We start from the raw sequence: 23,789 nt of genomic DNA on the forward strand, positions 1-23,789 counted from the left end.
GCTCAGACTGAGCTTTAAACACCCTTTAAGTGAAAAAAAAAAGCTTTAGTCCTTCTATAAGAAATATAAAAGGATAGAGGAGAATAATACTCGGGATAACACTTAAAAAACTGATTTTGTATTATACACAATACGGTTCAAGCCTATTTATTATGCAATGAAATCCTACCATATCTCATCACTCGACAGATATTTCTTTGTTTTTGTTTTTTAACCAGCCTACTGCTTTTACTTCCTTTCCACTTCATGATAATAATAACATTAAAAATAGCAATGAAGCGGTTGTCAGTGCTGTTTTTGATTAGACGGGATTCCGCACATTTAATTGCAGCCTGAAGTGACTTTCAAGTCTGGCTTTTGTCATGTTTCTTGAGAGTTTGGACCTTGAACTGTCAGATTGATCTGATCACATGGCAGGTTGATTAAATGTGGAAAATGATTAAATGCCATTGTAATCAAACAAACTGTAGATCTGGTTTTGCTGTAACACTAACAGCAGTGTAATAAGTTAAAACTACATGTGGAATACATTCACTTTTCGGTAACACTTTACAATAAGTGGTCACTTGTTAATATTAGTTATATCATGAGAACACACAGAAGATTTCAGCATGTTAATGCATATGACAATGTTAATGTATTTGGTCTTGTGGAATAGATCTGCCATGCTGCTGCTCCTGTGTACATAATTTCGAAAAGATGTCCATATGTAATGAAGGGCACATGCATAACCATTCAGAGTGAGCTAAATTCTAAAGATTTCATTGACAGAGTATCAGCCATTCATAGTGATATGGATGCACTGCCTACTGTCACATGACTTTAATAGTAAATATTAATTGCTATCCTAACAATTACTCTCTCATCCCATTTAAAAAAAAAAATAAATAAAAAAAAGTTCCCTGGTGCATATGCTACATGCATGCTCTTACTGGATTATTTTTATAAGAAGACTTTGTGACATAAAGCTTTGGAAATAATGTGACAGGTATTATAATAAAGCCATTTGAATTGAACTAAATGGTACAAAGGTGGGGGCAGAATTAAGACAGGAGAAATGAGAGAGAGAGAGAGGGGTAGCAGTGACAGATAAAAAGAGACAAATTTTCCTCTAAAGGTCGATTTACACACTAACGAGAAGACGTAGTCCGCTGGGTGATTGCAGTTTTGATGAGGCTCTTGAGGAGAGCAGTCCCACAGGACTGAAAGCCTCTGGCTATCTGAAGCCTAGCTCCACAACCTTCTTTATCCATTTAACACATGTCAGTAACTTAACCCTATGAACCTGGCCTGAATTGCCATCTTGAATTTAACAGAATTTTAAGACATTTAAGAAGTATTAAAATGCTTTTGTAATTGATTTTAAAACATAAAACTTGCCTTTATTTCACAAGCATAAATATTTGTATCTGTTACTCCTTTTTATGAATTGTTAATGTTAAAATGTTATGTAGAAACATCTAAATTGATCTAAAATGATTTTATTCTATTCAGAAATATTATTTAACGTATATTTTGAACAAATATGATAAATATGATAAATATAACAAATATTTTTGCTGTATTATAATATATGAAATAAACAGTGTTAATCTCATAAAATAATTCTGGGATAGCTCTGCGTAAGATTGCACTGCCATCTGTTCATCTCTGTACAATGCAGTTTGCTATTTTATTCTCAGACATTTATGTATTTTCCATTTTTAGAACAAAACATTTGCTACACTGAATGAGATTTCTTGTTTTAAAGGCACTTGTTGCTCTGATAATGCAGTTTTTATGTGATGCAGCAGCATTCTGCACATCGCAACCCTTCAAAACTACAGATATGATGTTTGTATCCTCAACAAACACTGCAAAATTCATAGAAGATGGTGCACCAATCAGAAATGTGTCTCAGGAAAGGAATTGTTTGACAACTTGATTAAAAAATTCCTTGAGACAATAACATGAGAATTACTTTGCTCAGTCTTACATAAGCTCTCTGGGAAAAGGTGGTTTGAGGTTTTCTGGTTTGTTTATTTGTTTGTGCACAATGCATTTTGAGTTAAATGAATGGCAGGGTTGTGTGTCTTTACCATTGGGAAAAGAGTGAGTTGATCAGTACATTCATTCGTCACAGCCTGGAGAAGGTACAGTATACGCCGCTTTGTTTTTGAATTATTATTACAATATAAATGAGGATTAATTCAATGTCTTTTTCATACTCACTTGAGGAAATGATCTCTCTGACTCACTCTTTTAATGATCTGCTGCAGATGTTGTGTGTGGTGGTCTCTTGCAGAGAAACTGACTGAAATGGTGAATGATATTGAATTTAAAATCATCCTCTTCTATTTGCAGCATAAACACAGTGTGTGGTTATTTGTGCCCAGAGCAGATCCTCCCTACACGCAAAATACGCAAGCTCCAAAACACCAGGGGGCCCCCTTGCTCTCAAAGATGATTTAATTTTAGCTTTGTTTTTTCAATTTGGCCAGCAGTTATGAAAACGTGAATGTTCATTTCTTTTATTGCAGTGCGATGTGGCCCTGTCTGCGTAAAAATCAGTCAAATCATGTAATGTGAATGTCATACAGTCTTGCTCGAGACTAAAAAAACAGGGGCCCACAAAAAGGGCCAGAAGAAGTCTAGGATTGGCACTATTTGTGGCACTCATCTTTCTTACATAAAGTCACATTCAGTATTAATCACAAAAGTGAAATACTCGTCCACAGCGTGTTCAGTTCCTTGAAGAGTTCAGGTCAATAAGTCATGACTTAGGCTGTGGGAATGTGTCAGAGATTGTTTCAGCATTACTTCACTGGCTGCATAAATACATTATTTATATTTTTATTGGTCAGATATTTTTAAAGGGATGTTGTTTTAGTGACCCAGGATTTCCCCTTTACAACCCCAAGACTCCCTCTGGATGCAACACTTCACCTTTTATTTTTATATATATCCTTTAAGCTCATTCAAATATTGATTTGTGACATACATTTTTCTCAGGAATTGATAAAAAGCTGTTTGAAATGTACTGACTTTACATAAGAATAAGAATCCTTAATGAGTGTGGCCATCATCATTTGGCAGATTTCTTCTCTTTTCAGAAGAGTCTCTCACATGACATTGCTAGTGCAGAATCTGGCTCTTTCTTGATTTAAAACCACATATTCTTTTTCAATGTGTTGTTTGGGACTACAGCTGTAGAATTGAATCACATTGCCACCATATATATATATATTTTTGTGACATTTTTCAACAAACTTTCTTAGCTATGTAAATGTGAGCATTCCATACAGACATCTACTGTTTTTATATACAGGTTATAAGTACTTTAACCTAACCCTCACTTTTCATTTAATTTCAAAAAAAAATTTTGTACAAATGAGTGCATCTCCTAAAAAACACTTCTATCAACTGTTTTGTTTATGCTATTTAATTGAATTTGTTTGGTCATCAAATGATAAATGTGTTATGTAACTAATAAATTCTTATCAAATCAACTAAAGACAATTTCAATTTGGTTTCTGAAGGAGAAAATATCTTTTAAATCAAAGATATCTTGTGATATAATTCAAAAATAGTCCAGAAGAGTCACAGCATGATAAAGTTAGCAAATAGAAAAACAATAATCATGAAGCAGCAACTGCTGAGTAATTTACTTGTGCTGCAATGCATCCGTAGGAGCTTTTTAAAAATTTGCAACATTCAATATGAAATTGTTTTTTTTTTTCATTTTTCAGACAGCTCTGTTAGGCTTGGGAGTAAATGGTTGGTCTGATTTATTTATATGAAGATTCTTTGTAATTCAAAACTGGATAAAATGTAATTTTCTTTTATGTACAGTGCACTATCATGTTACTACACACAGCTGTGTGTTCTGAACAGTGGGTAGGGTTACTGGGTTTTTAGGGGTCTGTGTTGGTCAGGCTAGATTGAGGTTGCAGTGCGACTCAAAGTCTTTGTTCTGAGAAGATGAAACACTTCCTGAGCCAGGTGAAGCTCAGAGCAGCATCTTTTTATCAATATTTTTTTCTCTCTCTATTCAATTGGTTTCGAAGAGCTTTTGAATACTCTCACAAGGCTGAAGAATTTCTGAGTGAAAGTAGGATGACAGTGAAAAGCAAAGAAACAGAAATTGCTTCATCTCTACAAAGGTTCACTCTCTCACTCCGACATATAAAAAATAAGTTGCTTGAAAATGGCTTAAAATTAGGGTCATAGGTATTATCATGAGTCTGATAGCTTCCTTTAGTTCTCTGTATCATGTGAGTATCTGTACAATCTTTTCAGTCTGTAATGAAAAACTTAAGTCATGTTGTATTATATTTTTGAGCCAAGGAATTAAAGAAACAGCACATAATCTTAAGATATTTAATTTTTCTTACTAATTTGCCAATGTCTATAATAAAACATCTTATTGACCATTTGGATAAGAGACAGACAGTGCCCAAAATAAATATTCATAATAGATTTTATGATTTATTGATATGTTGATGTTGCTTGTTCACTTTTTAAATGCAATTTCCAATGTGCCTACACAGTACACGTAATGATCATATTCTTGTTGTTTCCTTGTTTGTTCAAGGATGCTGTGCTGCAGTATTATAGTCATGAACAGACCAGCAAACAATATAAACTTAATATCTCCATACAATTATTATACAACATGATCAGTTTTACACAACAGGCTCTAAGGATGAGATTTCAGCTGTTACCATCTCAATGCCCAAATTCCTGTTTGTGGTACGCTGCATTTTACCATGAGAGATCCTTTGCCTATTCATGTTGTAATGCAATCTGGTTATGAAGTAGGTTAGAAACAGGGAGGAGATGAGACATAAATCATTCTGCCCATGGAAGGAATGACCTGGTTGCCTGTTTAACAATTACATTCAACCAGTATAAAATATGTTATTACATACCTCAGAATATATCACCTCTATGAAGAAAAATGAGAAAATTATATTTATGAGAAAATCCAAAGGTGTTTTGTAGCCTACACTTTTCTAGTCAGAATCTGTAACCTTAACCTGGATTTGTCAACTCTGAAAAGTATTTCACAAATGTTAAATATATGAATCTAATATCTAATGATTTGTGTGTGCTCTTTAACCCTAGAGTGCATACAGAGGATTAGTCACTGAAATAATGTTTCTTGTGGTTTCTAATGCTTGAAATGAGTTGTGTAGTTAAATAAGAATAAAGCAGGTGGACTGGAGAGTAAATGAAAAGCAGACAAGAAGTGTCTAATGTGGATCTCAATTCAATGGGCTCCTATTAAAAGCATCCCAGGTGGCACATGAGAGAATGCCAATAGTGTGCAGAGCTGTAAGGAAGGTTGGCTACTTTGAGAAATCGAGAGTAGTATAGAATTGTGGACAGAAAGGTGCAAAGATAATGTGCTTATCCCGTCTGCAAGGATTATAGCTACATCATCTGCAAATTTCTCATATTAAAACACATATAATATAAACGCTGAACATAATATACAAATACTCATACTGAATTCAATATTTTACTGTACTTGTACATGGCACGTGAACAAATGTTCAAACAAATGAATAAACGCTTATAATGACTATAAAAATAGAATGCATTTTGTTTTAAGAAAACCTCTGAGGTCAATAAGCGTCATGTGGCTCACTTTTTGCACTCATTTCAGTTTTGAGGTAATTATTCCTCCAGCGTCGAGGAATGAACAAATTCGCTTTCAAAATCTTTAGTGTGCTTAATGTGACTTTCAGATTGATAATTTGTAGGGCTTTTTGGCGCAAATCTCGTTTTACATTTGTAAAACAAAACAACAACATAAAAACAAGTATGTTTTGCCGATGTAACGATTAATACTGTAGTCGCTTGAGCGGAGTTCTGGCGCTATACTTACCACCTTTTTTTGTGGGAGGCAAAAATGCTTTACTTTTTGGTTGTTTGATTTCCTTTCTGATAATGCAGAATTAAACCTGTTCCGCATACTTTGTAATACTACTAATAAATATCACTAATAATTAGTTTTAGCTTCATGTGAGGAGGCCTTGGATAAGAAAAAAAAAACACAAAAAAACGAAATCATTCATTAATAATTTGGCCTGGGATCCCCTCGCACTCCATGAGTCCGGTGGAGGTGAATGGTGTGATAGTGTCCAGGGAAATCTCCCCGTCGCACTCAAACTGTCCTATGTTGGGTAAGAGCACGTTTTTGTGGTTGCGGGACACGTTCGAGCTAACCGAATCCTTATCAAACGAAAGACTGGGCTCTTTTCTAGGGTTCGGGATCTGGACAGCCAGCGGTTGCGCTTCCTTCTGAAGCGTCGTGTCGTGTTGATACGACACCAGCTCGTTACTGAAATTCACCGCCTCCACTGTGGTGCTGGGGAAAATTTTGTTGCAACCCAAAATCGAGGAGAACGCTTTTCTGAAGTCCGCGTTAAACGCATAAATAACGGGATTGAGGGAGGAATTGGCCCAGCCGAACCACACGAAGATGGTGAAGGTAGTGTCACTCACGCACTGGCAGAAGGGCACCATGCAGTTGAGCACGAAAAAGGGCAGCCAGCAGAACACAAAGACCCCCATAATGATCGAGAGTGTTTTTAAAACTTTGGTCTCTTTCTTGAAAGTGGTTTTCAGCGAGTTCTCGTTGGAGCAGTCGTTGGACTGGTGATGGTTTTGCGCGTGCTCCGCTGCCCTTTCCAAAGAGGAGATCCTGCGGATCTGTGTTTGCGCAATACGGAATATCCTCGTGTACGTGGCGATCATGATGATCACGGGTATGTAGAAACTTATCAGCGAAGACGAGATGGCATACGTCCGGTTCAGATTGGCTTTGCAGTTGTCGCTGTAGTCGGTGCCGTTACCAGCCCCTGCGCCCTGGTCACCTTCCTCAGCCATGTGCCAATTGAGCTGGACCGGGATAAAAGAGATGAGGATGGACAGCGTCCAAGCCACTCCGATCATCATGAAAGCCACCCGGTGGGTCATCTTGCGCTCGTAGCGGAACGGGCTCGCTATGGCCCAGTAGCGGTCCACGCTGATGATGCACAGGTTGAGGATGGACGCGGTGGAGCACATGATGTCAAAGGCGATCCAGATGGCGCAAAACCGGCCGAAGAGCCAAGTGCCCGCCACCGCGGATATCGCCTCCCATGGCATCACCAGGACGGCTACGAAGAGATCAGAAACGGCCAGAGAAATTACGAAAAAGTTGGTCACTTTGGAGCGGAGGTGCCTGAATTTGACCACGGCGGCACACACGAGCGTATTCCCTAGCAGCGTGGAGACGATGAGAAGGAAGAGCACGAAACCCAGCAGAGCGCGCACGCTGTTCTGTCCGTCTCCATCCTCTTCCTCTTGCGCACCGTGCGCGCGGTCCTGCGTGTGGTTTGTACCGTTTTCCATCTCTAAAAACATATCCGGGAAGTATTGCATCTGACCAAATCGCTTCATAATGGACATTTACCTTCTTTTAGGATACGCTTTGTGAGTGACAGGTCCGATATCCTGCTCTATCCCATGTTGGCAAGTTGGGGAAACTGCGTCCGTTCCCGGTGCTGAGCGCGTGGAATGACCCACATTCATGCGCTGGTGTGACTCGCTCGAGAAGTTCTCGCTTTGTGATTGGTTTATGTCCACTCCGCTGAGTCAACATGCTTTCCCTCCGAATGAATATATTCCTATATAATATATAATTACCTGAAATCTCATTTCCACAGGTCTGCAGAAATTACACACAGAAAGCTCTGTCTATAATAACATTTTACAAACGATAAGTCAACACAGACATTTTGACAAATGGTAACAAATGACAGTGCAAACAGATATCGCAACAACATATATGAAGCCTACTATTTACACATTTAATAAATATATAATAATTTATATTTAAGTTGCAAAGTTCTGCATGCTGTTGAATCCAATTGACCACAGAAGGATTCAGTAATATTAAGAATTCAACATTTTTAATGAAATTAATATTTTTTTACATATAACTTATAGTGCAACATGATTGACGTTATAGTGCAATTATAGGTCTTGTTTAAATAAGTTTAATAGTCTGAAAAGCTGCACTATTCTTTCATAGGGGAACAGTGTTTGTGAATGGCAGCTGCATACGTGTCAAGGTGCATTTTCTTCTGGTTTTGGTTTTAGGTTTCCCAGTCTATTCGGAACTCCTCTTTATTCAACAGTCAAACGTGTTATGGATACTGCATTTCAAAAAATTTAGTTTTTTTTATTTTTAAAGTATATGTGGATACAGGAACTTCAGATTAGTGAAATTTCAAACATACATAAAGCGTTTAACAGTTGTAAAATCGTATAGCTACTGCAGATGTATAGCTTTTAAATTGATACACTTATTCTTGTTACAGATCCCTTAACCTATAAGGCTTGAGTAGCCTAATGTCGCCCTCTAGTGGTTATTTTGACTTTTGATAGATAGATAGATAGATAGATAGATAGATAGATAGATAGATAGATAGATAGATAGATAGATAGATAGATAGATAGATAGATAGATATATTATCTATGAGATTTATTTTTGTCACGGTTTGATGTAAACGTTATGGAAATAAAAATCACACGATGGAATTTGAATAATGGGTATGTATATATATATATATATATATATATATATATATATATACAATTCAGACCAAAAGTTTGGAAACATTACTATTTTAAATGTTTTTGAAAGAAGTTTCTTCTGCTCATCAAGCCTGCATTTATTTGATCAAACATACATAAAAAACTGTAATATTGTGAAATATTATTACAACTTAAAATAATCGTTTTCTATTTGAATATACTTTAAAAAAAAAAAATTTATTCCTGTGATGCAAAGCTGAATTTTCAGCATCATTACTCCAGCCTTCAGTGTCACATGTAACATCCAGTCTATCACATGATCCTTTAGAAATCATTCTAATATTCTGATTTATAATGAGTGTTAGAAATTAGTATATTTGATGAATAAAAGGTTAAAAAGAACTGCATTTATAAAAAAAAAATCTAATAATATATATTCTAATAATATATTTTATTTACTATCACTTTTTTTCAATTTAACACATCCTTGCTGAATAAAAGTATTGATTTTATTTAAAAAAAGAAAGAAAAAAAATTACTCACCCCAAATTACTGTCCAGTAGTGTAAATTGTTATTACAAAATTAAAAACAGCTTCTTTTTTTTTTTTTTTACTTTTTATTCGTCAAAGTATCCTAAAAAAGTGTCACATGTTCTGAAAAAATATTAAGCAGCAGAACTGTTTCCAACTTTGATAATGAATCATCATATTAGATTTCTAAAGGATCATGTTATAATGATCCTAAAAATTCAGCTTTGCATCAAAGAAATTTTTTTCTGTATTTTTATCAAATAAATCCAGAAGAAACTTCTTTCAAAAACATTAAAAATAGTAATGTTTCCAAACTTTTGGTCTGTACTGTATATATATATATATATATATATATATATATATATATATATATATATATATATATATATATATATATATATATATATATATATTTACGTTTACATCAAACCATGACAAAAATAAAAATTACTTACTTCCATAGTAGGGAAAAAAATACTATGGAACTCAATGGCAACCACCAACTGTTTGATTACCAGCAATCTTTAAAATATCTTCTTTAATCCTCAAAATAAGAAAGCAACTTGAGGGTGAGGAAATGATGACAGAATTTTTATTTTTGGGTGAACTATCCCTCTAAATAATATAAAACTCCAGTTTCGGTTCACGAAAAAAAATTGGTGCTGCTTTGTGAATGTAGAGTGTCCTGCAGTTGCTCCAGCTGTCCGGTGGATGTCGCGCTAACTCCTGAAAATCCCATTTCCAATCTTTTGCTTGGAAGAGAAACGCAGACACCTCATTCAAAATGGCCTCTAATAGCGACTGCGCTGGACGTGGATCAAAATGTACATAAACAACACCGAGCCGTTGCTTTACTCTTCATTCTTAACGCTACAAGCTTCGGAGGCGCGATGTCATGAATGTGCTGGACTGGCAGAATCGGCGGGGTACATAAGATGAGCGCTTGTTTTGCAGACAGCCCAGTCGAACCGGGGCGCTGCCGCTGCCGCTGCAGCAGGGCTTCATCTGCCTTTCTGAGCCACCGACATGGAAAGAGTGGATGATGCTGTTGATGAGCCGGGACTCGCACCGTCCTTCGATGTCAACGACAACCGGGAGGAGTGCAAACCACGCGTTTGCGGTTCAGACCCCGAAAGAGGACGGGAGGGTTCTGTTTACAGTTCGGCACATGCGACTCCGGGCGGTGCTGGACTACCCTCTCTCCCCCCGGTGGAGGTGGGGTACAGGGCCGGAGTATTTAACGGGTTTCCCGGAAAGCTGGAGATGGATATGGTGTGTGTGAATGGAGAAGGAGGCGAGGGGGATCGGGTTACAGGGACTTCCGAAGCTGAGAGCTGGAATAAATCTGACAGAAACTATTTAAATTCACAACCGAGGTCTGCAGTGTCATTTATGGGTATAAACTCGCCAGATATGAAGATGTCTAATGGAGATGTTATCCATGAACACATGGATCTTGATCAAACTCATTTGAGGTGTTTGGATTATGCAGAAGGATTCAACAGGAAGGGCACTGCTTTAGACCAAGGTGTGAAAGTGGGTAATGGGGGGTTGTTGATTGTGAACAGTTATGACACCCTGTCTCAAGTCCCCTTTAGAGCAGTGGGTGGCCTTTCTTCTCCAGAAAGCTGTGTCTTTGTTCATCAAAGTGACAGTGTCCTCTCTACGGGGAGGTCATGTGAAAGGATCAGTCGTGCCAGTCCTGAGAGCTCAGAGGAGGCCCAGCCCTGTGACCCGGATCCTGCGGACACCCTGTCAGACCTCAGTGCCAAGCTGTCCTTTTCTCCCCTGGCAGAAAACACCAGCGATTACACAGAGACCGACCCAAGCCCAGAGGAGGATTTCAGCGACACAGGCCCTCCTCCCCTCAGGCCCCAGAACCTCCGGACTAACTCTAGTCACACAGTCTCCCTCAGCTGTGATGCCACTCCTCTGAGCCCCGGGGATGATGGGTATTTTGGAGCAGAGGGCGGTGTGGATGAATGTCCCAGTTCTGAGATAGCATTCGAGGGCGGCCGGCGGCAGAGCGCTCCAGACCGGGTCGCTGCGGACCCTGATGCCTCATACGACCAGACGCTTGGCACTAAGAGGCACGGCATTGCTGAGTTCTTGACCAGGTAGAGAAAGTTGTGTACAAGTCTCTTGAGTTGCAGTGAACCTCATTAAAAAATTTCAACCCTCTATGCACAACTTGGCAACATAATCGCCATTGGCTAAGACATTTTTTTTTTAGTTTGCCTGCCAGACTGATACACACACACACGCTTACCGTATTTTCAGGACTATAAGTCGCACTTTTTTTCAATGTTTTGGCTGGTCCTGCGACTTATAGTCAGGTGCGACTTATTTATCAAAATTAACTTTACATGATCCAAGAGAAATTAACTAAGAGACATGAACCAAGAGAAAACATTACCTTCTCCAGCCACGAGAGGGCGCTCTATGCTGCTCAGTGCTCCTGTAGTCTACACTGAAGACATAGAGCGCCCTCTCACGGCTGTAGACTGTAATGTTTTCTCTTGGTTCTTGCTTGTAAATAAATGCGACTTATAGTCCAGTGCGACTTACATATGTTTTTTTCCTCATCATGACGTCATTTTGGACTGATGCGACTTATAGTCCGAAAAATACGGTATAGACGGTTTCATCGGGCGCACGCGCCTGGACCTAAGTTAACTTCCGGTCTCTGTTGTGTATATCGGTCTGGCTGCGATGCCATCTACAAACGCAGTTAAAGCCAAGGTGATGAGTAGACTGAAGTTGGGCTCAGGTGGTTGTGCTGCGGGATGTGTTTCCCATACATTTATTTATTTTTGGAGACTCGCCACAATTTTAAAACTGATCGATTTTCAAAAAGGCTTCGTTAAATAAACATGAGTAACGTAACGTTACGTAACGTACTGCATGTTTAATAATAATAATAATTCCTTACATTTATGTTTAAATATCAAAACGAGGCACGAGTGTTTTTATATTGCTGTATTTCTGAAAGAAGACGTGCATGTTATATGCGTGATAAAGCAGCGTGTGAGCGTACCAGCTCTGCTTCGTTTACAGCTGTTACTGGGGAAACCTCTATTTCTTGCGCTTTATGTCTATGCTTTAAAACATCTCCTGCTGGCAAATAATGAATTAGCATTTTCATTAAGTCCGCCTGATCCACACAGAAAACACATTTTGTTTGTTATCAAAAAATATCTACTCTAGAGGGACTTGGCTGTTGTTATTGATTCTATTTGGAGTCTACCGGAAGTTAAGTTAGGTCCACAAAAGCGCTCACGCGCATTAACGTTTGTTTATGTTGATGCCGTTGAAACCGTCTATATATATTTATGATTCCACCAAATCAGTTTATCTTTGTAAAATGGCACAGCTTCTTAAATCTTAGCTTCTTAATCAGTCAATCAAGCATTATATTATGATAATTAAGCACTATTTAGTGATAGAACTCCAGTGATTAGACCAAAAACTTGGTAGCCATGTATGAAAGCATATTTGTCATTTTAACTGAACTTGGGACTTGTGGTAATGCTTAAGATATTGTTGATCATTAAAAATAATAGTAATACGTAATTGTACATTTTTTATGAAAAGATAATGCCACTACTAATTCTACTACTAATAATACAGTCCATTAAGGAATGATGAGCTGCTGGGTTCATGAATAATATCACGTTGTTAGTGCTCGCTTGAACTGATTTGCCTGAATCAAAACAGGGATGGTAATATTATCATTATTCATATAATAAGAAACCAGCATATCTTCTGCTTTTTCTTAAAAGCTGGATAATCCTAAATGAACTTTCCTGTTATTTTGACCGGAAAATACAGCAAAGAATATGGTTTACACGTAGCACGTCAATTCTGCATGGTATGTAACACCAGTGTTGCCAAGTCTGCGGTTTTTCCCACAGAATTGGGCTACTTTATAGTCTCAGCCTCAGTTGTCATTCCCACGGACCGTTGGCTGAACGTCTGAAGCATAGGGCACACAGTACTTCCGGGGGGTGAACAAAGGCCTCCTGTAGTGAATTGATGTGCTTTTGTAAGTAAAATATCTATATTCAAAACATAATAATCACTTAAATCTAGATTGCGCTCACGGTTGTAAACAAAGTAGTTCTGGGGGAATGACGTATGAGGTCAGCTTTTTTCAACCCCCGGAGCCGTGTGAGACACTTTTTTTTTCATGGATGGGTGCTTTTAAAATCTTTTGGACTGAAGCAATGCAACACCCGCTGACTGCAATGATAGAGCTTGAAACATCAAAGATAAATTTTAATATAACTCCAACTGGATTGATTTGAAATATGAAAGTCATGTACGGCTAGGATCCCTCGGGGGTGAGTAAAACACAGCCCAATTTGAATTTTTGGGTGAACTAACCCTGTAAGTTAAATTGATAAAGTACCGATCACCACATCAGACTTGTTCCTTAATTTTTTTTTCTCCAAATATTAGCTACATTTCTTAATTGAAGAGCTGAGCTGCCTGTGAAGAAGCTCTTTATCGTTTAAGAGCAAAAAGTCAAGTACAATTTAAAATAAAGTTTTGTCATCTCAGTCTTACATGGAGACAAAATTCGGCTTCAAAAGCAAACCGAATGATATCAGACAGACTGCATTATCTGATTTGTTTCCGTTACGTTTGGGTTTAAGTCACTTTATTGCACCAGTAATGCAATACCAGAGTTCAGAGGCAGTTTGGTCTCTACAAAGACCTACATAGACTTATAGCCTAGAAAAACACACACACACACACACAGAGAGGAATTTTAATGTCAGCTTTTATGAGTTTGGCTTCGTGGTGTTCTGCTGCTGAGACTTTGTTTCTGCTCACTCAGTAGCTTCAGTTCCGTGTTTTTTTTTTTTTTTTTTTTTTTTTTTTACAGGAACAAACTTCTCTTTTCCAGCTCTACCATACAACATAACAAATCTTCCTTTGTGACACTTTCTTTTTGTCCGTCTCCCTCACTATTGTGTGTGCATCCTCTCCATCTCTCCCAGCACAGTATTGACCTGCCTCACTGGCTTTATTGTGTAATTAAGACAGCTTTATATTGATTGTCCCATCAGAAAGCATGTTCAGAGATTTAATGAACTTCTCTCCGTTCTCCACAGCAGGGTCTGCTCATTATCTGTGTGTTTGTGTAAAGTGCACCTGTGACTGGTGCTGCTGTATCACCACGAGCACTATGAAATCCCTGTGTTAAGCGCATTAAATCCTTAGACCTGAGCTGTCCTAGATCTTAATTCCCTATGGTCATAGTCTGAACTTAAGTTTAATGCTTGTCATATTTTAGCCTCTTATTTCACAGGCTATGAGGACTTAATTAACTCTTTGGGAATCTCTCTCTTTTATTTGTATAAGATGATGTGGCATGTGTTTTTGAATAGTCCCTCTTTTGGTCTCTCTTCCTGTCTTGTCTGTTTTCAAAGGAGTTTGTTTTCCTGGAAGCCCAAAGAGTCAAAGGGCGCAGCATCACACAGTGTTCCAGGATGGAGGCTGTTTGGGAAAATTCCACTGCGGGACAACCCTCTGAAGAACTCTAGGACCGTACAACAGGTAAGGTTTAAAGGAATGACATTTTCTAAATTTAGAATTATTTTTATTTACTCATGCTTCGAACCCGTCTGATCAGCTTTTCTGTGGAACATAAAGTATATAAGCCTTTTTCAAAATGTATCACTCCGTATTGGATATTCTTTATTGTTCATGCTTATTTACATCATAACATTATGATTTTGTGTTGCCTATATCAACATTTTAGAAGTAGAGTAAAATAGAGTAAAAGCCATTAGGGTTAAAATATTAGTACAATTTAAAACAACTGTTTCTGTTTTAATCTATTTTAAAGAAAATACATTTATTACTCAAATAGCAAACTGAATTTTCAGCAGGCATTACTTCAGTTTTCAGTGACGAGATCCTCCAGAAATCTTAATAATATACTCAAAAACATTTTTTCTTGTTACAAATGTTGAAAATAGTTTAATATTTAGCTTTTACTTAATATTATTGTGGAAACCATTGTATATTTGTTCTTCAAAAGAACAGAACATTTTTTAAATACAATTTTTCTAACATTATGAATGTCTTTACTGTCACTTAACTGTGTTGATCGTTATTTTGCATTCTCATTATTTTGTATTCTAATTAAACGTATTATTTATTTATAAAATCGTATTTACCCTAATCCTAAATATATTTACCATACACACACAACACACACACATATACATATATATGTACGTGTGTGTGTACAGTATATATATAAATTATTACAGTTTTCCCTATTTGGGTGGATATTTCTTTAAAGAGTGTAAAACCCAAGAGACCGTAGCACTGTTTCCATGACCAGAAACACTGATGTTCATACCCTTATTTGTGCGGAGAAAATATAGCAGACCAGTATCTACTGTAGAGGGTTAGGGAGAGAGCGAGAAAGCGAAAGAGAAAGAGGAGGAAGAAAAACCAAGAGAGGACCGAGTATGTGAAATAAATAAGGATTGAAATTACTGCTGGAAACTCCGCGTAATTTTGTGTGTCAGCCAGGAGAGAGAATTTGTGTGGGGCTAGCTGGGACATTATGTGTGTGTGCAGCTGTCCTTCAGTATGTGATGACTGAGCCGGTGTTGTTTTCAGCTTTGGATTTGCGCTTCGTTCGCCCTCCACACTCTGCAGGTGTCTCTCTGTATTCCAGAGAGAGACCTCCGATGAACTCGTGCTTCAGATCCCCCTCTTCTTCAAGGATTGTTGTTTTTTAACTTAAAATACATATAACATCTAAACACAGTTAACAGAATTCTTACTGACTGTGTCTGTGGATTTATGTCCTTTAACCTTCTAACATCATCTAATGTCTTTCAACAGCATGGTTACATTAAGTTTCTAATGCTTCACATAAAATGTGCAAGGATGCCTTTTTTTGTTGCAAAGTCTGACTAACAGACCTAAATAATGAGTTTGTGGCTTTGTCCAGTATGTATACACATAAATTGACCCACAGCCCTGGTGTTTGTGCCATAACTATGTGAATGTAAATGTTTTATTTCCCTGGTTGGCCTGTATTTGAGTCGAGCTGTTTGTGGTTCAGTTATGATATGGGTTAACATTAAGGTCATTGCCTTTGGCTCTTTTACTCTTAGCATGTGGGAATCTCATGACCAAAGTCTACCTCCTCCGGATATGTGTGGCAGCTGAGAAATTGTAGACACAGACCTGCTGTAATCTCATAATGACTATTGTGACTATAGTGACTTTTTAATAATGATTTTATTTTACAATTTTTAAGGAGTATGAGTCAGGACCACCCCCTCACATTCAGCCAATGAGACGCAAGAATCTGGAGTTTGAGCCTTTGTCCACAACTGCTCTTATTCTGGAAGACAGACCTCCGTAAGTGTGAAACACAAACTACAGGTCCCATAATGCACTGCTTCGTGTGCTGTAAGCTTCCATTTAATCAAATATTTACCCAAATTCCCTGGGCACTGCTGGTGAAACACAAGCCGTCACGCCAAATGTGTGCATATAAACCTGAAGAGCAGGTTTTGTGACCAATATTCTCATAATTGTATCAGAACATTATGTGCTTTGCGTAGTTGTTAATTGAAAATTGGCTATTTGTTTAGTTATTGTTGGACCCGGAGGTGTAGCCAGGTAGATTTCACACCTGAATGAGATGGTTGTAATGTAAAAATTGAACACCCCAAAAAATGGACAGATCTTTTCTTGAAATCTTGAACGTGTTTCAGAAAGTTCTCGATATATATATAACAGATGGTCAGTTTTTATGTGTAAAGCAGATATTGTCCCTAGTTTCCCGTTTTTAGCTTCATGCAGCAGATTTGGTTTTGTTATTCAATTTACAACAAATGTAAAATTCTATTAAATTTTTAAAATAAAATTTCAATATTTCTTTTTTAATTAAATTAATTTTTTTTTATCAAATAAGAGCAGCCTTGGGCAGCATCAGAGACTTCTTAGTGCATATTTGGGTGAAGGTTTTTTTGTGTTTATGTAGATTCAAAGACTTCTTGTATTTTTAGGAACCTGCCAGCTAAATCAGAAGAGGAATCTCAGAAACACCGGCAGGAATACAGTGAGATGGTTGCAGGGGCCAAGAGAAGGGGTGAGTAACATGTCCCTTTTTCCAGACATTTATTAGTGTATTTGCAATTATAATGACATTTGACACTTGATCTGTTGGCCATACACCCCTGTATTTAACCCCCTCACACAGCTGCCCCTCTCACACAAACACAAATTGTTGTCGCATTAATGTTGCTGCTTATGCGCACACAAAATCTTGGTCTTCTTTTGCTTAGAGATGAAAGAAGCACAGAAGAAAAAACGTCAAATGAAGGAGCGATACCGACAGGAGGAGAACATTGCCAATGCCATGGTGATCTGGAACATGGAGGTCCTGCCTAATTGGGAAAGCATGTAAGTGTCCCATCCATATATATCCATATAAGTGGATTTATTCATGCCTTTTAATGTAATGATGTGCTCTGTTGCTATGACAAAGGCGTAACACACGGCGTGTACGAGACCTCTGGTGGCAGGGCGTCCCGCCCAGCGTCCGCGGGAAGGTCTGGAGCCTCGCCATCGGAAATGAGCTCAACATCACCCCAGGTAACTGTGGTGACTGGTTTGGTTTGTCTTGATCATCTGTGGCCCTCTGGCCGTGTGTAACATCAGTCTGACACAAACAAACACAGATGAAGTCCAGATGGAAGTGTGTTGACAGGGAAGCAGCTGTTGCATTTGTCACAGCAGTTGTGCTTGTGTCTTTTTGTCTGTGTGTGTTTTAGAGCTGTATGAGATCTTCCTGTCCAGAGCCAAAGAGAAGTGGAGGAGCTTCAGTGAGACTAGTTCAGTCAATGAAAATGAAGGTCTGTTTGTTCTTTTTGTGCTTTTCACTAACCTGTCTGCAAACTAATCTACATCACAGAATGAAGTAATCAAATAATCCTTTCTTTGAAAGTGAAAGTGAATCCTGATTGAGGTGAATAAGAGTGTGTTTACATTGCCAGTGTGTGTGTTAGTGTCAGGTGCATGGTTTCCATTAAAAGCTGCCTGTATTGCATCACATGATATCAATAAACCAGACAATATCATTTCTTATCTACTCTGACATGGGACTGGATGATACCAAGAATATTTACAACATATCCATTAGGGCTGCTCGATTAAGACACAGATCATAATCACAATTATTTTGGTCAATATTGTAATCACGATTATTTAACACAATTATGAGGGGGCCATATGACCAAAACTTTGTATGAGTGATTTATTTAAATAAAGTGATGCATATCAAATATGTATTTTCTGTAAATATGGTTGCTATGACATCTACACCGTAGAGACCAGCGGAATTTCAAACAAACAAACAAAAATTCCACATAATTATTGAAAATTACTGAAAATAATTAAACTGTCAATAATAAAAAAGCAAAGGACAAATACAATAGACTAAAAAGATACAAATAAAACAAACTGTGCTTTAATGTTTATTTTATGCAAGTATCAAGCAGTTAAGAGCCTACTACAGAAATTAATAATCAAATAACTTTTTTTGTTTCTTAAAGCTACAAAAGTCTTTCAGCAAAGAGCAGTGTGTGATTTATAAATTTATAAAAAAGCACACAGTCGCAGCAGGAAAATAGCCCGCTGTTACATTAAGAGCCACACAGATCCAAATTACCGTAACACACGTATTTTCATTCTCAACTCTTTACGTTAATTTATTACATGACCGACGAAAGTATACATGAATAATCACGAAGCGCACCATTTTGACACATTTTTGCGTGTATTTGACGATTTAGGCGCGCACCTTGAGCTAAACGATGACTTTAAATGTCTGTGTTCCATCTTTAAGCACATATCTCTTCCCGAGGAGCAGTGAAAGTTCTCTTTCACGCTTTTAAAAACATGAATAAATATACTTTTATAAATAAAGCATGTCCCATTATGCAAATGTCATGTAACATGTTTTACTGATTTGAACAGGAAATTGGGCTTTTATCGAGGAAAGAAAGCGCAGCGCTGCAAAAAAGGGGTGGAATGGGGCGCAATAATCGTTTTATCTTGATAATTGTATTTTCATGATCGTTGGAGGCCAAAATCGAAATCGAACCATTTTTTGCAATTAATTGCACAGCCCTAATATCCATGATAATTCTATTCTAAACAAAGTGAATACTGTAAAGAAATATGCTCTTTATGAGCCATTATAGATGTTTTGCATACTGCCTTGTCTCATGATTTGCAAGTATCAAGTACGAGAGCATTAAAACAAAGTTGTTTTAATAACATCTCTGATTTAATAATTTAGTAGCAGAGTTGGTGAGAATTTCTTTAAACCAGTTTATACCGTTCACCACCAGTTTAAAAAACCAGTCAGAACTCTAATTCAGCGGTTCATTTACATCATCATGAATTCTGAAGAATTGTGTGACACTGAAGAACACTATGATAATTAATTACAATTTAAACGATATTAAAATATAAAAAGATATTTTAAATTGTAAAAATATTTCACTGTGTTCGTTTTTTTTATTTTATTATTTTATTGTATCAAACAAATGCAGGCTAGTAGAGATAAGATACTTTTTAGAGAATAAGATTTTCTTTTTCTAGCTCTGTCAACCAGCCATAGCCTGACTGATGACTTCATCTGGTTTTAATTGATTAGAATGTGGAGGTTCACTGGCAGACAGAGAGTCGAGTCTGGATTTAATCAAGCTGGATATTTCCAGAACTTTCCCCTCTCTCTACATATTCCAGAAGGTAATAACAAGTGTTTTGGGGCGGAAATTATATAATAATATTGACTGTTTTTATATTGTTTCCATCATGACCAATTTTTCCCCTTTCTCTTTCTATCAGGGTGGACCATATCATGATATATTGCACAGTTTGTTGGGGGCGTACACTTGTTACAGACCTGATGTCGGCTATGTAAGTACCATCGTGGATGACATGAATTAATCATCCCGGTTCAGGGATGTCCTTCATTGAGTGTTTGACATGTATGTGGCATGTTTCAGGTTCAGGGGATGTCCTTCATTGCTGCTGTTCTAATTCTGAATTTGGAGGAAGCCCATGCCTTCATTGCCTTTGCCAACCTTCTTAACAAACCATGCCAGATGGCCTTCTTCAGAGTGGACCATGACCTGGTACACACATCAAATATATTTGTAGTAGACCTGCTACAGCACCTACATTAGCTCTTAAAATAGAGGGAGTGTTGTGTCTGCATTTGCAATCAGCATTTATTCCAACCATCTGTTGACCCACTTAAAGAGATTTAATTTGCCAGAGGAACTCGGAGTAAAAAAAACTCTGAACCAAGAACTCCCAAAAGTCACAATCTGCTGACAAACATTCCTTTCATCTTACACACTCGACGTTGTTCTTTCGATCATGCTTGAGTTCTGCTCTATACTGAAGTCATACTTTTGTTTTTCTCCCAAGATGCTGAAGTATTTTGCAGCATTTGAGGTGTTTTTTGAGGAGAACCTTCCCAAACTATTCCAGCACTTTCAGAACAACAGCTTGACGCCTGATTTTTACCTCATAGACTGGTAAATCTGCTCTTAAAATCTCTCTTCCTGCTGTTTGTTCGTTCGTTCCTCTACTCTCTGTATTTCTTCTCCTTGTTTGTATTGAAATCAGAGAGGAGAGATTCAGAAGTAGTTTTCCTCCAGTAGCTCTTTATTGCCCCCTAGCGCTGCTTTTATGCTCTCCTGTGAGGGGAAATTCATTCATTTTTCTCTTAAATAAAGGAAGCTTTAGGCAAGTTTAGTGTGGCTGAATCTAATTAATAGTGTTGGGAAACAAGAACCGGATCCGTTTCATAATTTAAATTCTGCAAACAACCAGACAAGTGCAGTCTAATTCCCAAACGAATGACTTTCAAGTCACCTGATTCTTTATAAAGCATTCTAATATGCTGTATACTATCCTTCTGAATTTATCAAACCGTTTTGATACTTAATATTTTTATGGAAACGGTAATAATTTTTTTTTTTCAGTAAAAGTTTAGTTAAGGCTAGTTACTGGATTACATGTTTTCTGCCTATAAAAAGACTGTCTATCTTATTAATAGATATTTTCATATTTTTTTTCTTCAATACTGTGAATTGAATTCTTATTGGAACCCTTTAATAATTGTTAAATCCCTTACAGTTTCCATCTGCAAAAAACAGAGCATCTGAGTATTTGTATCACTTCAAGCAGAATTCTCTCTTCCCACTTTAATCTGTCCTGCTCTCAGGATCTTCACTCTGTACAGCAAGTCGCTACCGCTGGATGTGGCATGTCGTGTTTGGGATGTGTTTTGCCGAGATGGAGAGGAGGCGTTATTCCGAACAGGACTGGGAATTCTGAGGCTGTACCAGGATGTTCTACTGCAGATGGATTTCATCCACAGTGCACAGTTCCTTTCCCGGCTGCCTGAAAACACTCCTGCACACACACTCTTCTCCTGCATCGCAAACACACAGATGATCAGTAACAACCGCCGGTGGAACCAGGTGAGATGAAATCAAATGATAAATGCATGTTAAAATGTATCAAAGCTAGATTTAATATGATCTTTGTACAACAAAAAGAAAATCCCTGTTTTAATAAAAATTAAAGACATAAAAGTCTAAAGTTACAGACACTTCAATGGGCTTCTTCTCTCTTTTCTTTCTTTTTTTTTTTTAATCTTGCAGGTCTTTTCTGCTCTGATTAAAGATGGACTCAAAGAAACTGACAAAAGCAGCAGCAGCAGCAGCAGCAGCAACAGTCCTGCCTTAAGAAGCTAACAGCTGACTCTCTCCCAGAGGAAGTGATGATGTTTCTTAGACTCTGAAGAGATGCCGGTCATCACTCTACACTTTGACCTCGGCAGTGTGACCCCAACGTCTCAGGCTCAGCCCCGATGTGCTGAATGTCCCGTTTGAAGCATCTCCTAATGGACCTGTGTCCTGTTGAAGGGACATTTCTTCACTTCCACTCGCAAGCCTGTTTATGTGTGTGTTTGTGTAAGAATGAGCCTTAGAATAAGAGATATGTGAGTCAGGAGACTGTATAATGTGCCAACTTTGTCAATGTTACTTTTGTAATGTTGTGACTAGAAGCATTTACACACACAAACATAGAGGTCAATGCTACATTATTTGAACACTCCTTTGGTTGCTGTGAACCAGAGGTAGGCCCTCTGTTATATGCACACACACTCAATATAAACCTACAGTAGCCTTTCATTAGCACGTACCAAATCTGACGTTAATGTGTTTTTTTTCACCATGTCTCCATTTATCTGAATTCACTGTTTGCTAACATATTTGCCACTGACAGAAAGCATAGAGCCATTCAACTCTGCGACCATCCTCCGTATGTCCCCAAAACACACAGACGTAGAGCCAAAGTTAATAGAAGAGCATAGAACAATCTCAATAAACAGGTGCTGGAAGATATTATATTAGCACTCCAGATTTTGACAAAATTTGACAAAATAATTGGCTATATTAATTTAAATAAAAGGTTTGAACACACTTGCATAACACATGTACACATATTAACCAACCAGCAGCAAACAAGAGTTCAGCTTTTAGTTTTTGCACGTTCTACTACACTCCAAATGAATGAAACTTTATATTTCCAGATTTTTTTTTTTCAGTTATTTAATGTCTGTTTTAATTATTATTATTTAAGGATTATTTCTCTTGGTTTTTTCCCTTTTTTTAATCTTCGTCACTGTTGTACCGTTTTCTTATGGAAAAGTTCGTGTACATTCCTGGTGTGAGGGCTCTAATGTAGATGTGGAAAAATCCCAGTATTGGAGACCTGCTGTCTTCCTGTTTTTTTTTTTTCCATCTTGTAAAATTGAATGTTGCTTAGAAGTTTATTAGAAGGTACAAACCAGACATGGGGCCAGCATGCCTTTGAAGAGTGCCAATTGCAGATTATTGGAAAATGTATAATAAAATTTGCTGCTTGATGAGAGCTTTATGGTCCACTGTGCCCCAAGTCATTGTTTTTAAACATAACGAAATACTGCTTAAAAAGGCAAATTCTCTATTTACTCTTTACAGAATTAGGGTTTGTTCACACAGAATTCCACTGCACTGCTTTCACATTGTTTTTCATTGTAAATTTGTACTAGACAGATGTTTTGCATCTTTTGCTTTTAACGAATGAGACCACATTTTCAAAGTGTTAAAAAATAATTAGTCATTTGTGCATGCACTTAGGCCACCCAAGATGCAGATGAGTTTGTTTCCTCACTGGAACAGCTTTACATTACTTGTTCACCAATGGATACTCTGCAGTGATGGATTCCATCAAAATGAGTCAAAACAGCTGATTAAAACACAATAATCCACAAGTCATTAAGACCATTAACAAGCTGTGTGTTAAGAAGCAAATCCATTAAGGTCTTCACAAGAGTTTGATTGATGGACTAGAGACGTGGATACTTGTAGATTCACACTGTGATTGGACCTTTAAAGAGAACTAAACACAGCATCTATTTATAGCAACTATACTGTTATAAATGCATTCCTATGGCATGGAACAAAGTTGATTTTCATTTGTCAGGAGTGTGACAGTGACACTGAAAGATCCCATGTTTGGTAAATGCATTTTTATTATTCATTCCTTTTATGAAATTAGCCTTTAG

The 23,789-nt window shown here is 37.5% G+C and overlaps 2 protein-coding genes across 3 annotated transcripts; one reads left to right on the forward strand and one right to left on the reverse strand.

Moving 5' to 3' along the window:
- Positions 1-5,653: 5,653 nt before the first annotated feature.
- Positions 5,654-7,568, reverse strand: LOC113113691 (D(1)-like dopamine receptor). Its single transcript, XM_026280087.1, has one exon. The coding sequence runs from the start codon at positions 7,438-7,440 to the stop codon at positions 6,055-6,057; it is 1,386 nt and encodes a 461-aa protein (XP_026135872.1). The 5' UTR covers positions 7,441-7,568; the 3' UTR covers positions 5,654-6,054.
- Positions 7,569-9,745: 2,177 nt separating this feature from the next.
- Positions 9,746-23,126, forward strand: LOC113113688 (TBC1 domain family member 12-like). Of its 2 annotated transcripts, none has more exons than XM_026280085.1 (13): positions 9,746-11,220; positions 14,542-14,668; positions 16,398-16,501; positions 17,155-17,237; positions 17,434-17,551; positions 17,637-17,743; positions 17,923-17,995; positions 19,810-19,906; positions 20,006-20,077; positions 20,167-20,295; positions 20,594-20,703; positions 21,396-21,654; positions 21,838-23,126. In XM_026280085.1, exons 1-13 carry the CDS (start codon positions 10,130-10,132, stop codon positions 21,928-21,930), a joined length of 2,463 nt encoding a protein of 820 aa, XP_026135870.1. In that variant the 5' UTR covers positions 9,746-10,129; the 3' UTR covers positions 21,931-23,126. The 2 variants fall into 2 exon arrangements, with proteins under 2 accessions (XP_026135870.1, XP_026135869.1); XM_026280084.1 differs by having other exon boundaries at positions 9,747-11,220; positions 17,923-18,003; positions 19,812-19,906.
- The last annotated feature ends 663 nt before the right edge of the window (positions 23,127-23,789 follow it).

Source organism: Carassius auratus, chromosome 14, assembly GCF_003368295.1.
Source record: "Carassius auratus strain Wakin chromosome 14, ASM336829v1, whole genome shotgun sequence".
NCBI lineage: Eukaryota > Metazoa > Chordata > Actinopteri > Cypriniformes > Cyprinidae > Carassius > Carassius auratus.